At 59.4% G+C, this 16,407-nt stretch overlaps 1 protein-coding gene across 1 annotated transcript; it reads right to left on the reverse strand.

Moving 5' to 3' along the window:
* Positions 1-10,393: 10,393 nt before the first annotated feature.
* SNAI1 (snail family transcriptional repressor 1) lies at positions 10,394-14,132 on the reverse strand. Its single transcript, XM_074604966.1, has 3 exons — positions 14,030-14,132; positions 12,911-13,414; positions 10,394-11,636 (listed from the first exon to the last, which is right to left on the reverse strand). Exons 1-3 carry the CDS (start codon positions 14,106-14,108, stop codon positions 11,455-11,457), a joined length of 765 nt encoding a protein of 254 aa, XP_074461067.1. The 5' UTR covers positions 14,109-14,132; the 3' UTR covers positions 10,394-11,454.
* Between the last annotated feature and the right edge of the window lie 2,275 nt (positions 14,133-16,407).

Raw genomic sequence — 16,407 nt, forward strand, 5'->3', positions numbered from 1 at the left:
TGGCCGGCAGCAGCCAGGCTGCATCCAGCCCCTCTGCCGGCTCCCATTCCAAGTCGTCGCTGCCCAAAGCAGCCTTTGCTCCAGCCCATGCCCTCCGTTCCTGGGGCCGGGCACCACAGCCCCGCTCGGAGGAGAGGACGTTGCTGTCCTGTGCATGTGGGCTTAATCACAGAGCATCTGCTTCCCATTGCAGCCGCCCAGGGCATGTTTCACCCCCGCAGCCTCCTGTGAGGGTGCTAATTTTATATAGGCAGGCTGCCTTCAGCACGGCCGTCGGGATGGCTGCGGGGCTGAATGGTGGCCCGGGGACATGGAGGACTCTGCAGGGTGGAGGGGGGCCAAGGCAGTGTGGAGGGAGAGCGGAGCCTCTTCCCACTGGGGCGATGGGGGAGCTGGAAGCAAGTCTCAGAGACGTTTGGCCTGGCCCAGCAGTGTGGAGGGGTGCCAGGGACTATTTTCAGAAACCTCACTCGTGGTAACATCCCAAGCCTGGGGTGACGCTAGCCCGGTGTCGCCGGCACCGCCTGACCCATCCGAAAGCCGGAGGGTTTTGCAAAACGACTCCTCACAACTTGGTGATGGGCAGCCCCAGCGCCAGGCAAGGCAGGCATCTTAACTAGCAGTTCTGAGCCACAGCTCGCAGAAATGGCAATTGCTGCTGGTGCCAAACGACAGACAACTCCTCCAGACGTTTTGGAGAAGCCTCTGGAAAACAGCCTCTTCAAGGGAGCTCAATTTTGGCTTTCTAAATTGAGGCTCCCAAAATTACTTTTGGAAGCATTAGCCATTATTATTTTCCTTCTTTCTGTCTAATCACAGTCCTTTCCCCAACACTCGGTGATAACAGGCGTCCAAGCGCTTCATGCCCCCCAGGAGGGGCCATGCACCCTCACCCTCCCCAGCTCCCACAGTGTGGCAGCCACCACGGCTGTGCCGAGCGCTGCCGTCCGCTCCATCCATGGGCAAGCGCAGGCGATGCCAAGCAAGAGGAGAGCCAGCAGCACCTCAGCAAGGGGCAGGGGAGCACCACAAACCCAGGCGCTGCCGTGGGCAGCCGTTGTGGGAGCTCGGTGCCGAGCGATGCTGAGGGTCCGCAGACCCGGCCAAGCGCCTGCCCGCCGGAGGAGCGGCGATAAGGAGGTGGCTGTGATGGGGTGGGGGTAACCCCATCCCCGCGGCCGGGGACTGCTGACAGCAGCGCGTCACCCTCTGAGAGCACTTCAGGCTGTGCAAGGGAAACCTCAGAGCACTTTGATCTGTGCTGGGGCTCCTTGATGTAAAGCAGGGACTGGGTGAAGGTGGCTGCGGGATGAACCCTTTGGCTGCTGCCTCTCCCGGCCGGGGAGGAACAGGGCTGGCTGCCCCAGCAGTGCTGAGCAGCGAGGCAGCGCTGGCATCGCCAACAGGGACTGAGCGGGACCCAAAATGCGTGTGCAAGACCAGGCAGGGCTGGGCTGTGCAGGGATCAAAGGTCTCAGCACCAGCTGCTTTAGGCGATGCTTTGCATCCGCCTCTGCTGTCCCTTGCAGAGCCGCCAAGGGCCACGGCAGACCTTCACCATGTGGGGCTGGGGCCAGATCCTGCTCGGCAGTGCACCCCAGGGCCAGCACCAGGAGCCTGGCTGGGGGCTGACAGACCTCGCAGTGTCTGCACCCCATTTAATGGGGGAAAATGGGTCACGGGAAGCAAAGCAGCCAGGCCTGGTGCAGCTGAGGAAGCTCGGGTCTCTGCCTGAGACCGTGTTGGCAAGACCCCACGCAGCCCAACAGCAAATGGGGCCCTTGCGAAGGGTCCTTCATGGCGCACTGGAAATCCTCCCCGCGGTGTGGCACCCAGAGGCTGGTTTAAATACCCGCCATCAGCAGTTCGCTGGGTTAGCAACCAGCTCTCTTCTCTGTCCTCCACCAAGAGCAAGCTAAACCCCAGGCGAAAACACTACCAGCAAGTGTGGGTGCAAAAACTCAGTTTGCAAACCCGGTCAGCTTCTAACACAGCAAACTGCCCCCCGAGAACATTTTCACGCCAGAGCAGAGCCCCGTGTGCGGGGCGGGCGCGCCACGCGGCCGGCTCAGGGTGGGACTGAGCTCTGCGAGTGAGAGCATCTTTGTGCGGCGCCTCTGCCTGTCGTGGTGCATATGGTCCCTATTTATTTGACTTCTTTGCTGCTGGATTGCTTTCAGAATAGTTTTCTGCAATTACTTTAAGTTTCCCCGGTGCAGATTGGGAGTGAAACTTGTGCTTCGGGAGATAAACTGCAGACTGTTTGGCATCAAGGGAAGTTGTTAATTTGCCAGCAGCACAGACAGAGGGAAAATGAAAATGAAGAGAGATAATTCATTCCCATCGCAGCTTGGTTTTGAAAGAAAATAGGGGCTGCGGGCTGGAAAGACACTACTAGAGCTGGTTATTAATGGCTCAGCACTGAGGCCAGGCCAGCAGACAGAAACCCGCAGCCGGCAGAGCCCCGACCCGCAGGTATGCAGGGCCAGCGGGTCCCCGGCGTCCCCATGGGGCTGCTGGTGAGGGTCCCCTGGGAGCGTGCTGGTCCTGGTGCCCCTTCTCATGTCTTGGCTCATCTGCTGGCACATCTGCTCCCTGCTGCCAGGCTCAGAGACCTCCTTACGGCTGCAGCTGCGGTGTGATATTCCCCACTGTGCAAGGAAAAGAGACCTTGTGGAGATGATGTGCCATGACTGAGGATGCAGAGTCGGTGTCGGAGCCAGGATGCAATTCCCACATCTGCCCGGCTATTCCCTGCGCTGCTGACCTGCCTGGCTTGGTGCCACATGGTGGTTTTGCACGTCCCCCCCACCCAAGGCTGCAGTGGGGAAACATCTCTGGGTGCCCAGGAGCCCAGGCTCAGGGCTGAGCGTGCGGGGATCACTGCAGGGACCACTCTCAGCACACCCCCACCACGCTGGGCCTCCCACCCGGGAGGATGCTCCTGGGGGGATGCTCGGAGGGTGACAAGAGGAGGTCTGGGGATGCCCCAAGCATGGCCATGTGTGACCAGGTCCTGGGCACATGTCTGCAGCATGGACCCTCTCTGCTCTTCCGCTGGCTGATGTTATCCTCTGGCCGTGAGCTGGAGCATGCCGGGAAAAGCTTTCTGCATCTGCCTCGCCTGCGCTTGCAGCCTCCCTCACGCTCCCTCCCACCTTCCTTTATTTATGGGACAGCTATTTCCTTTTGGAGAGAAGTAGCCAATATTAGGAAATGGCAAAAGGGTATGAAAGAAAACAAGGTGTTTGCTGAAGTCGTGGAAGATTTGCACTTTCTGATGGGTGATGGTGTGTGACGACCCAGCCTTCCCTTCCCCCCCTGCAGCTGGCGAGGACCGAAGTCTCTGCCTTCAGGCACGTGCCAGACGCTGTTTTGGCTCCTGGGATGCTCTAAAGACCATTTGAGGGAAACCAGTTGCCATCTACCGCAGTGTTTGCATTTAAAAACTGGCCTTCAGTTCCTGGGCTGAGTTACTAATAACTATTAATTTTTCCAGCAAATGGGGGCCCCATGTTGCTGCCCTCCAGCCCAGTGGAAGTGACAATGGAAGGCTATTGCTGTGAAGTGAGGTTTTGGGGGGGGAAATTTGGATGATATTGATCACAGACAGCAGCTGCCGTAACCAGGGCAAGTAGACTTTCCTACCCCGGTACATCTTTTAATCTAAAATAACTTCTGTGCTTCGGCTGCATCTTTCTGAAGTCTGAGCAATGGTTATTCTTCATGGGGGAGGGAACACCCCCAAGCCCAGCTCCCCCTGTGGCATCATGGCATGAAGGGGGCATCTGGCTGATGGACGTGCTGGGGAAGGAGGACGTGGCAGGGGTGAGGTGCCTGTGGGCTGGTGTCCCACTGGGGGCTGCAGCAGGTTGAGGCCGCAAGCACTGGCCGTGCAGCAGCCTTGCACGGGGCTGTAGCTGAGGATGCTGTGGCCATCGTGGTCGAGGGATTTGAGGGACCAGGTCCCTGAAGGGCACAGGATCCCACTGGCTTTGAAGCCAACAGGGTAGGCAGGATGTGGGGTACACTTGCCAGCCCCATGGTGCTACCCTGGCTGGGCACCTCTGAGCTGGGAGCTCCCTGCACCTCCGGGTTTTCTCTGTCACCGCCTCGAATGGAAGCAGATACCTTTATTTATAGAGGAAGGGCTCCGTTTCGCTTCCTGCCCCTCTCATCGTGAGTCGCCGGCGGGGCGGGGGCAGCTCCCGCGCTGGCTGTTGGCCTCTCGGTCCCACCGCCGCCGCTGACATCCTTTCCTGACACACATCAGTTTCCTGCGCGCGGCTCTCGCGCCACTTCCTACCCCGCTTCAGTTTCCACCGAGCATTGCATGCCACAGAGTGGAGGAGGTGGGGGCGGCGGGGAGAGAAAAAAGGGTAAAAAATATATATAAAAAGAGTAGCTTTTCTTTCTGCCCCCACTGTGGACTGAAGGGAGGTGCAGGCTGGGCAGGCAGTGCCCGTCCCCACAGCCGGTCCCCCAAGACCATCCCTGGCACCCGCTCACCCATCGCATCCAGCTGGGCGAGGAAGGGTCACAACCCCAGCTGCGATCACCTACGGTTTGACACCAAAACTCTCTTGTTCACTGGTTGACAGCCTGATTTCTGAGGTTGGTGAGAAGGGCAGGTGCTCTGCACATCCCTGAGCTGCTGGGGCTGGGCATTGCTGCCCCACCTCCATTTCTGGGGTAGTGGTGGGATCGCTCCACCCTGCCCGCCACGGGGCCACTCTCCAAACCTGCTTTCTGCTTCTTCGGGAAAGCGGGAAAAGCGATCAATGGCTCCAGCCCTGTCTTTAGAAAGTGGATTAGGGCCAGTGAATAGGAACTGTCTCTCTAATGAAGTGCTATTACCAACAGGCTAATTGAGTAATGACATAATGCAGGCCCTTGAAGCTCTTTATAACGGGCCATGACTCTGTGCCACGACACGCCGCCACCTCCTCGCCTTGCCCCGCTCTGCCTCCAGCGCATCGCCGGCAAAGGAGGCTTAATGTGCAGCACCGTCCTCCCCGGAGCGGCCACAGACAAAGTGTCGCCAGCATAACCCTGCGTGGAAAATGCGGAGGTGGAGGGGAACCCGGATTAATTAGCTCAGGAGACGCCAATCTCCTCGCATGTGAAATGTGAGCCTTTTTATTGAGAAAAGTAAAACAGGCCTCGCATTGCTTTCAGGGAGCCCAGTAAAACAGAAGGTGATCCATAAATATGTATGTTATGCTGGATTTAAAATACTTTCTGATGATTTTCTAGGCAGATCTCCAATAAGTTACAGCACAGCATTGCTATTGTAAAGCCGTCGGCGCAGGCTGGTAACTCCTGCACTTCTTATTGTGGGGAGGACACGGGTCACTGCTGTGCCTGCGCTTGTGTCCCTTGTGCCAAAGTCTTCATCTTCAGGTGAAGAAATTAAATGTAACGGCTTTATGGCTTTCATTTTTACCCCACTGCCGTTAACGGGTTGTGAAGTGCTGGGGGGTCCGGTGAGGGTGTCTCTGCAAGGGGGCTGTTGTTCAGCGTTACCCATCTCCCTGCACCAGCTGGGGGACAGAGACCCACTCCCACCCCACATGAGATCCCACCCACTGGGGCAGCAGCACCAGCGGCCCCCAAAGCTTCCCCCGTCATCGGGACCAGCTGAGAGCAAAAGGGGAGAAACAACCATTTAACCCACACCCATATCGGGCTTGTCCGTCCCTCCGCGGTCTCCCAGACCCCGGATAGCACAGCCGGGCCGCTGCCACGACATCTGCACAGGGGACATAAAGAGCTGGAGGGTGAGACAGCCCCGGGAAGGTGTTTCTCAGCCCGTCGGGGTGAGCTGAGCTGCCCCATGCACTCGGGGCAAGGAGTTTGTGCTCGCGTCGCCCAGGAGAAAGCCGGCCTCCTCGGGGAGGATTTACAGCCCGGGTTCTGAGCTAGCGAGGCATGCGCTTGCCCTGTTTTGGCAGGTGGCTGATGCTTCGCTGGGACTTGGTGCAGCCCTGGGGTGGGCATCGCCCCTTGCCCTGCTGGTGTGGGGACAGGCAGGGAGGCACTCGCAGGCAGCACGGACGGGCAGAGGAGATGCCCTCAGAAAGGTGAGCACAGCCGGTGGTAAAGGCCATGGTGATGCTGCAGCCCAGACTGCCTGCACCTGCAGGGAGAAATCATCTTTACTTTCATCCTTTGGCCCCGCTCCCCTTCCCCAGGTCTCCCCAGCTCCCTCTCTCCCCACTCGCCATGCTCTTTGTCTCCATGGGAAGACTCGCACCTCCCCAGCCCCACGCTATCAGTTCATCATCCGATTAAAGATTAATTTGAGATTATTGCCCGTGTCAATAGCCCAGAGCCAGAAAAACAATAACTACACCTGCAGCTTGTTTGTGAACCCCGCTCCTTATGGCAAGCTGTTAATGGACGGAGGCTTTCACCAGCGCTGCCTGTTGACAGGGGCTCGCTGAGCCCTGCACCGGCACCTGCTTCTTCTCTAGCCCAGGATAAACGCACACATCTTCCAAGGCCTCCCACAGCCCCAGGTATCTCGAGTGGGAAACCCGTGTTGTCTCTGCTGATCACCCCACGAGCTGTCCCAGCTTCAGCCGTGAAGCTCCGGTCAATCCCTTCCCCAAATCAGAAACAGCCACCCGGCGATTGACTTTAATAATGGGCCTTTCCCTTGGATCCTGCCTGGTTTCTGTTTGTTTATTCAGCTTTTTCTAGGTAAGGTAAGAGCCAAAAAAAGAATTAGGCTGCTGCGCTTTGTAGGGGCTGAGCTTTGGCTGCCTTCTCCTGGGGCTGCACACTCTGATGCTCAAAACTCCCCTCCGGAGGCTGCGGGGGATCCAGGAGATCACGAAGAGAACATTTCTGTCAGGCAGCTTTGCAGTGACAGGAGAAGAAAGTGGAAAATGTTTTCCTTCCTACTGCCCTGGAGGTGGGGGGAGGCATTTCGGGGCTGTCCCCCACCTCGAGGTGATCTCTGCTGGGAGCCCCCAGCTCAGCTGAGCGTGAGACGGGCTCAGCGTGTTCCTTGTGTTTAAATGCTTTCCAGCCCTTCTTCTTTTCCCCCTCTTTCTTCTTCCCAACGCCCGGATGCCCCGTCAGGGTTTGCCAAGGACTTTGGGTGCAGGGTGGCCCTGGAGCTGCTTTTTGCCCTCACTGCACCAGGGTCAGGCGTGCCTCGTGCCCATCCCTGAGAGAGATGGGGACAGAAAGGGGCAAAAAAGGCAGTTTTGGGAACTGCAGCCCCCAAATCACAAAGCAGATGAAGTTTAGCCTTTGCAAAGGTGGCTGTAATCCACCCGCTTCCCTTCTTGTCCCCTCTGGGACGTTCCGGATGCCTGCTAAGAGAGGACAATTTCAAATAGCAGTGTGGAAGCCTGAAAGCTCTTTTTGACCCAGTATCTCTGCGTGGGTCTGCTCCAGCTCTCTGGCCCGGGGGGGCCCTGTGGCAGGGTGGGTTTCCAAACACCCTTAATTCTGCATCAGGTCAGGGAGAAGGGAAAAAAACTAGTCCTCTCTGGGAAGAAAAGGCACTTTGTGGTTTCCCCAGAGCCTTTGAAAGGGCTCCAGGAGCCGAGGGGACGTACGTGCTTGTTTAAAGGCCCTGTGGAGGTCCGTGGAAATTAAACGGTGGAGTTCAAACGCTTGACGCCGTGGCCGTGCCACCGCCCGGGGAGCGCGGCAGCCCGGAGCCGGCACAGCCTGCACCCCGGCACCACGGCCCCTGCCAGCAGGGCCCCCCGCTACCTGCCGGGCGCTTGATTGAATCCCGGCTTTTACGAGTGCTGACACCGTAATCTGTTACAGATGGTCACACAAGGTGGTCACCAAATGGTTCCTCCCGTTAATCACCGGCTGCCCCTTCCCCGCTGCCCCCACTGCTGAAACTGCAGCCTGCGCTACCTGGATGAAACAGCCGGGCTGCGGGCAGTGGCTTTACGGTGTGTTTAGTTCCTGTGGCATTAAAATGGGGAAAAAACCAGGGGGAAAACTGCTGAGGTTTTGCCGTGAACCCTCTGGCTTCACTGTGCAGCGCTCGCTGCCCGGGCAAGCGCAGGGGACCAAGGGCAGGGGACTGCAGCACTGCTGCCAGGGCTGCTGTTGTGGGGGGGGTCCTTACAAAAATTAAATGAAAAGGCAATTGCAACTCATCCTCAGGCCCAGCTCCTGGGTGCAATACTCCATCACAGAGCCACAAAGGTGTCCGGAGGTAGAGAAAGGACAGAGAGGATTGCCCACGTCTGCAGCAGGTTTGAGCTGGACATAAGGGTGTCTCCTCGTGGTGGTCCCCACCCTCTGCTCACCCCAACGGCCCTCACTGGAGAAATAAGAAATATTTTTGCAGTGGGCAAATGAGCAGCCAGTCAGAAGAGGAGGGATCTGGGCCACATCCATCATCCTGTGATGGGACAGCAACTGGTCCAGACCTGGGCATAACTTGGGGAGGTCAGAGGCATGACCCCAAACTGTGGGACAGCATCTGAGGGTCCCGGGGTTGCAGGGTGCTTGGGCAGGCTGGGGAAGGGAGCAGATGCAGCAGCAGCCCGAGTGCCAATGGGCCGCGCTTTTGTGATTCAGAACAGGCAGCATTTCTTTTTTTCCAGTGTTTTAAGGCTGCATTTGTGTTTGAATGCCAGCAGGATTTGTCAGTCGGAGCCTAGGCTGTCCTCCACCCATTTTATACCTTCTCTCTAAATGCCTTGCGTCCCAGCCAGGCTCTGGACAAAGCCAGGAACACAACCGGGAGCAGGAAAGATTGCTAAGGAGGAGGTTTTCTCACAACTCTCATCGCCTGCCTAACCACTATTAGTCGAAGCCCATTGAGAGGGAGCTGGCAGGGTTCCCCGGCGGGTGCCAACGCAGGGGAGAAGCAAAAGCCCCCGCCATGCAGGAAAGGGTCCCCATCTGAGTCTGTGACAGCAGCGGCATGCGTGGATGGGGGTGAGGCACAGCCTGTGCGGTGTGGCTGGATGCGCACCGAAGGGCCTTAAAGCGGAGCAGTGGCCAAGGGCTCTTGCACGTCAGAGCCACAAAGCCACCACGGACACGGGCTGGCCGGCCAGCCTGCGCAGGGCTCAGCTCCTACCCACTCCTTCACCCTCCTTCCCAGCTCCTGCAGGTGGTCCGTTCTCAAAACTGGTCTTTTTTTTTTAACTATTTAGTTGCTTTTGCGGCTCCAGGATTTTATGGATGGAAAGCTGAAAGTAATTAGTGCCCCTCCCCCGCTTCCTGTTGGGAAAAGGAAGAAAAAAGCACACACGAGCAAACCCAAAACTTCCTGCCCTGCTTAATAATCAAGTAATGAGTCCAACTCGGCTGGGAAAGTCGGTTTATACGGCGCAAGCTCTTAATTAAAGAAGGGTCGAGCAGCAGCTCTGCTCCCTTTTACAGCCGCACACATCTTCCTGCTCCGTAACAGCCCTGGAGAAGCACTGGGAGCTGGACACCAGAGGCCTGGAGGGGGGATGAGTGCTGGGGGGCACTCGCTTTTATGTTAAAAGCAATGTCCTGGAGATAGCATCGAGGAAATGCAGGGGGAGCAGGACAAAATCCCAGGGCGGGTGGCAGGACCGTCTGCACTGTCCCTGACGCACCCCAAATCCGGAGGTGGCTGGGAAGATGCAAGGCAGGTGGCTTGGGGCATTGGGAACATCTGTACTTTGGGCGCAGCTTCACTGGGACAATCCTAGAGGCAGGTACCCGGGGGATCCCGAAGCACCTGCCCCAGGCTGTGGGCACACAGGGGACAGCCCCACCTGCACACGCTGAAGGGCTCTGCGGTGACAACAGGATGTGTCACCTCCGCTGCCACACCACCCACATCGGGTCACTCACCCAGAGGCTCTGCTCACCGAGGTGCCTGGTGCCTTTGCGTCCCCAGGGAGGCTCCAGGGCCTGCCAGGAGCCAGAGGCAGCCCCGTGGGGCAGCCCCCCCATGCTGTGGCAGGGACCTGCCCCCCAGGCAGTGCTGAGGGACACGGCCAGGCCATGGGCACTCCAGTAGCCCCGTGGGGAAGCCAGCACCCACACGGGCAGGCTAGGAGGGACAGGGCAAGCAAGCCTTTGTGCTTTCCCACATGGAGGCAGGGAGATGCACTGCACCCCCGGCAGCCCTGTCCCCCCCCCCCCGAGCCTGCATCACCGCACAGCTGCCCCTTCCCCAGGAACTGAGTCAGCCTGCCTTTTCCTGCCCCAAGAAGCGACTGCTCTGCGGATACCTCCTGTGAATGCCACCCACCGTTCACCTGCAACCAGAGGCCAGGAGTGCAGGGTGGGAGCTGGAGAGCTGGGCCCAACACCCCCACCCAGACCAGCACCCCCATCCCCACAGCATGGGAGGGAGCCGCAACACTTCCCCCTCCACCTGCTGCTGCATATTCACCCTAAGCACCCACAAAACCCTATTATAAATTAGCCATTTTATTGAATATCAATAAACTGTATATAATTATATAAAAAGTTTCATCAGTACAAAATTGTGGCACAAAAATATAAATACCAGTGTACCTTTGAAATGTAAACATCCTCTTTGTAATGATTCCATGAAAGCAATGTCCAAAGAAAGATGCATTCAGGAGGCACCTGTCAATACCCATAAATAGGGCTTTTGGCACACACCTGTCGATGGGCAGCCTTGGGACAGGCCACCATTGTATCGGCTGACAAGTGCCTGCTATTAGTCACAGTTCTCTTGAAAAGCAGTTGTTAAGAGTCATATTAACAGGTGCTTGAGTGCATAGCTGCTCTGTAAACAGGGTTGGTGTTTGAAATGGCTACCCATGCCTTTTATGGACACTGTTAATCTCGCAGGCATTGCAAATTGTCATTGTGCTGGGGAGAAGCAGCTGCTTCACAACTACTGGGATACTGTATTATTGCATAGTTACACCTTCTACAGGCGGCGTATATACACTCGGGGCAGGGGGGGTGGGTGTTAACATTTTGTCCTTCATTAAAAAAATATTGGTTCTTAAAAGTTACCAAGTGGTTATGGTAAAAAAAAAAAAACACCAAAAAACAAACAAACAAAAACACAAAAAAAAACCCAACGCCCCCCCCACAAGCTACATGGTCGCAATATTTGATCCCGGCGGTGGGGCCGGGGTGCAGGTCCAGCCCTGCAAGGTGCCGAGTGCCTCCGGCAAGGGGGGTGCGGGGGGGGGGGGAGCACCTGCCGAGGGGCTGTGGCTGCAGCGTGTCGGGCTCAGGGCTGCGCCCCCCCGAGTTCCACGCACTCGCTTTGCCACCCACGTTTTGCGCCGGACTCCAGTCCTGCACCCTCGGACGCCGGGATGGGAGAAGGCATTGCACAGGAGGCACCGAGGGAGGAGCGTGAGGGTCTCCAGGGCCGGAGTAGCCACGTCCGGCCCGGTGCACGCTGCGACGGCGACGGAGAAAACTAACTCCTACAGAAACTAGTTATAGTATAGGTATTGGCGTGGTGAGAGGCCTGGGGGAGCCGAGTCCTCAGCGAGAGCCGGAGCAGCCCGTCTCCTCGTGCTTGTGGAGCAGCGACATACGGGAGAAAGTCCGGGAGCAGGTTTTGCATTGGTACTTCTTTACATCTGAATGGGTCTGCAGGTGGGCTCGGAGATTAGAGCGGTCAGCAAAGGCCCGGTTGCAGTGTGTACAGGAAAAGGGCTTTTCACCTATGGGACAAAGAGAAACGCTCCCAATTAACCAGTGCATCAACACATGGGGAATATCAAAGAAGGAGCCATTCATTAGCCAAAGTTTGTGAAGAGCGCAGTGAAAAGAAGTGCTGGCTGTTATTGTTCGGAGGGAAAGCCGGGCGAGGTATGTACAGCATTCACTCCGGGGAAAGCCGGGGACTTGGGAATTTCCTACTCCCAGAAAAACCTTTCCTATGAACCACAGAAAATTAATGCTGGAAACATCTGCAAGCAGCAAGGCAGTTGCACATACAAACGAAGATACAATATTCGTCTGCCTGGAGCCAAGCAAACCGTTTGCAGAGAGGCAGGAAAGCCAAGCACTATGTGTTAATTATATCATAGCAGGCAGCGGCTGAAAGGCGCCAGCGCCAGGGTGAGTATAGCTATTTCCTCCGCCGAACCCCGCTCTCCCCCTTCTCCCGCCCGGCTCGCATTGAAAAGCCTGGCCAGGGCGAATTCCTCCCAGAAAGACTCTTTTGGAGGAAACAAATGCGTATGCTCAATTTGGAAAGCACAATTAAGTCTTCCCGGCTTCCTTCAGCCATCGTCTTTAGTACGTTAAGAGGGTGTGAAATCAGTGCCAAGTAACAATTACACTGTCCCCGCAGCCCCACAAAGGACGCTCGGGAGATGCATTGTACAGGCAGCCGCGAACGGCGGGGTGGGCTGCAGCTGCGGCGTCCGGACCCGCACCGACAGGCCCGCGCCCCCAGCACCTGCCCCGGGCCCTGCCGAGCCTTGCTGCGGTCCATCTCGGCAGCGGGTGGGCTTTGAGCCGAGCTCATCGCTGCTGAGCGGGACAGCAGGTTGAAGGCCACGGTGGTGGGCAGCCGGGTCTGGGGTGCTGCCCTGGCTGGGGAGCTTGGCCCGGACCCCTTGGTGTGGGCAGGGAGGGATGCTTCGGGAACGGCGGTGCACAGGGAGGGAGTGCTCCAGCAGTCTTGTATCCCCAATTTATGAAATTAGGCTGCAGCATGTGCTGTCACGCCGAGGCCGATGGGCTGGCCTGCGGGCAAGCTCGGCACTAACAGCAGCAGCACAGATTTACAAGCTGAGCCTTGACCCTGCGCTCGGTTCCAGCCAAGAGGATATTTAAAGGACATTTTAGAGAGATGTGCCAAGGGGGTTTGGGAAGCCCTTATCTTCCCAGATAACACCCGGCTCGCCGATTCGCTGGGGGCCACGGAGCTGGGAAGCGGGAGGCGATAAGGGAGGGAGGGAGGGAGAGAGGCGAGAGCCGGCGTTACCGGTGTGCGTCCGGATGTGGCCCTGCAGCAGCCAGGGCCGGGAGAAGGCCTTGCCACACATCTTGCAGACGCAGGGCAGCGTGTGGCTCCGGATGTGCATCTTGAGAGCCCCCAGGCTCACGTACTCCTTCTCGCAGTACTTGCAGCTGAAGGATTTCCTGGCCTGGGCGTCGCAGTGCAATTGCTTGTGCTTGGAGAGCCCGGCGAAGGTGGAGTAAGCCTTGGCACACTGGGCGCAGCGGAAGCGCTCGGCGGCAGCGGGGGCCGAAGCTGGGCTGGGGGGCCCGGAGCTCTTGCCTTCATCTTCCTCGCTGGAGAGTGCTGTCAGGTCCAGGGCGGGGGCCGCACCGCCCGCCGCCTCACTGCCCGGGCCGCCCGGGAAGAGGCTGGAGAGCAGCCCCGCATCCCACACCAGCGGCGGGTAGTAGGCACCGGGGCCGAGCACCTCGGGCGGGGGGATGACGGGCAGCGGGCACGTCTCGTACAGTAGCGGGGTGGCCAGCACTGCGGGAGGGGGTAGCACTCAGCGGGGCCCCTATGCTCCCCGTGGGAACGGGGGAGAGGGGGCCCCGACCCACCCCCATGGGGCTTTGCACCCAGGGGAGCGGGCTGCCCAGCCCACCCCTGGGCCATGGGACCCGACCCCAGGCTAATCCTGTGGGAGCCCCACACACCACCCCAGAGAGGCAAAGGGACCACAGCCCACCCCACCCCACGGGGACTCAGAGCCCCAACCCACTCTGGGGCAAGGAAGAACCCACCCCACGGGGGCTCGGCGCCCCTGCCCGCCCTGCTGCGAGGGATGGGGCAAAGGGGACCCACGCCTCCACCCACACCTGTCCCCCCACACTCGTGCCCACCCCACTGGGGATTCTCGGTGCCTCCGCCCGCCCCGGGGTACCAGGGGGAGGCTCCACATCCCGGGATTCGGGGGATCCCGCACCCCATCCCACCCAAGAGAAACGAAATAGAAAAAAAGAACCCATCCCTGCAAAAAGTGAGTCACCCACCCGCTCCCGTGCGGGGACATAAGGGGATCCTGTCCCGGAGCCCCCGCACCACCCCACGGAACACCCCACGTGTGTGGCCCGTCCGGTCGCCACTGCCCCCTCCACGCACCGGCCTGGCTCTCCAGCTCGCTGTAGTTGGGCTTCTTGCTGGACGAGAAGTGCTTCTTCACCAGGAAGGAGCGCGGCATCTTGCATCCCCCGGTACCGCCGCCCACCGCGGGGCCACCGCGCCGCCGCGCCCGCTAATATGGGCCCGGGGCCGGGGGGGGGCGTTGCGGGGGCGGGGAGGGCGGTGCGGGGCCGCCCCCGGGCCCCGGAGCCAATGGGTTCGGGCAGGGCGGGCGCCGGGGGCCGAGCCGAGCCATGGGGATTGCCCACGGGGCTCCGCTCCCCGCGGGGAGCAGGCGATGCTCTGGAGGGAAGCAGGGCAAGGAACCATGCGACAGACCCAGGGCTTCTGTGCCCGAGGCGGGGCGACCCGCAGCAGCGGGGCTGGAGGAAGGTGCTGTGCCGGGAGAGTGACCCCCGGGCTCCCCCACGCGTGGGTCTCCCTGTCCCTGCCCCACCGCTGGGGACTGCAGTGCAGATAAGGAAAAGCCCTGCTGCTGGGACACAGCCCGGCGGGGGAAACACGCTTTGCCGCAGGTTATCAATCCTCTGAGAAGAGGCAATGACTCGCGGAGGAGCGGGATGGTCAGCCCTTGCTGACTCCCTCCCCCAGGCAGGGTCAGCAGCACCTGCCCGGACATGCTTCTCCCTCCTGCTGGGCAGGTTTCAGGCCCCGCAGCTTTCCCTCGCAAGCTGCCCTCTGGTTTTCTTCCCTCCTGCCTTCCCCTGGCTCCTTCCCCACCGGCATGGCAGTGTGGGTCAAACAGCCCCAGCAAGGCACGTGCTCCCTTTGTCTTTCTGCTCCCCAGGGCACACATGCCCACGGGAAGGTGCCCAGGCCTTGCCAATGGACGCCTGGGGAGCGGTGAGCACAGCCAGAGCGGTCCCCCTGGCCTGGCATTTAGAAAGCTCAGCCCAGGCTTCCAGCTCGCCCCATCCCTCCGGCTCACGTGGGGATTTCCCCGCTGGAAGGGCTCAGGGCACGGGTCCAACCACCTGCTGTGGGAGCCGTGCTCAGCTCCAAGACAGCTGCCGGCGGTGGGAGGAGGAGGAACAGGACCTGCTGGGAATGCCTCCTTGCTCCCGGCCAACGCCCGTCCCTGCCACTCCACAAAAGGGCCACTCGTGACTCAGCCGTCACACACTGCTCTGCCAGCCCCGGCTGACCACATGTTACTGTTTAGCCACAACCCGCATGAAATGCAGAAGTGAGGAGCAAAGCTTTCCACTGGCACGGCTGCAGCGCAGGGGGCTGAGCTCACTGTCAGTCTTTCCTCAGGGCAGGAACAGCTTGGAAAGCTTGGAGAGCTTGTCCTGCCAGCCACACGCAATCCCGCAGACAGGAGACGCATTTGCAAACTCTTCCCCTGCAGCCACGCGCTCTGGAGCTGGACCCGTCCCTCCTTTCCGAAGGCCTCGGGGGATGCGAATCACAGAGGCCAGGTCCACCCCTTTTCTCGCAGGGGTCCGGAGGGGCAGCACCCCGCAGTGCAGGGGGCAACAGCCCCAGTGCTGCTGCAGGTGCCTCCCCCGGCACCCCCCCTGTGCTCCTCCACCTGCCGCGGATGTGGTTACGCTGGGGACACTTGTACGAGGAACACAACTACGCGGTTTTCTTTCAAGAAGTGAAGCCCGCTCCTCTCTTCTTTCTGAAATGTTAATAATCAGATCTGTTCCAACCACCGCGCGTGGAAAAAAACTTGCATGCGCTAGAGGAAAAATAGAGATCAAGGGAGAAAGCGACCTGACCTGCCTGTGCCCATGAGCCAGCAAGCTACGGAGGGAGAACAGGAGACCGGAGGGGAGGGGAAGCTCTGCAATGATTCACGGGCTGGAAACGGCAGCGGTTTCTCAGCCGTCCCACCCTGCACTGGAGCACCAGACTCTGGAGGCAGCTGAGTCCCAGGGTGGTCAGGGCAGCCCTGCCACCAGCCCGTGGCACAGCTCCAGTCCCAGTGCCACATGGACTGGCCGGAGGAGATTGCAGGCACACGCTAACTACCTCCAGAGCGGCAAGTCTGCTGCAAATTCTTGGTTTTGCCTTCTTTGGCCCCGTGGCTACATGAAGCATCTCAAATATTCTGCTGCGGAGCAAAGCTCCAGCCACCAAGGGAGACTGTGATGGGGCGAAGGGAAGTTCCGGCCCAGAGGTGTGGGGAGGAGGTGTGCACCCTCCCTGCGAGACCGGAGAGGCCCCCTGAAACCCACCGCAGGCCCCTGAGCCGGGTGGAGGAGGACGGGGACGAGCAGAGGGTGCGAGCCCGGTTCTCTCTAAAACGCAAGACCTCCCTCTGCTGTCGGCACACGCCACGCCGGCCACCACTCCTGCTGCTGTGGCCACGGCGGTGGCCTTATCCCCCCGGCTATGGAAGAGAACCT

Source organism: Larus michahellis, chromosome 12, assembly GCF_964199755.1.
Source record: "Larus michahellis chromosome 12, bLarMic1.1, whole genome shotgun sequence".
Taxonomy (NCBI): Eukaryota; Metazoa; Chordata; class Aves; order Charadriiformes; family Laridae; genus Larus; species Larus michahellis.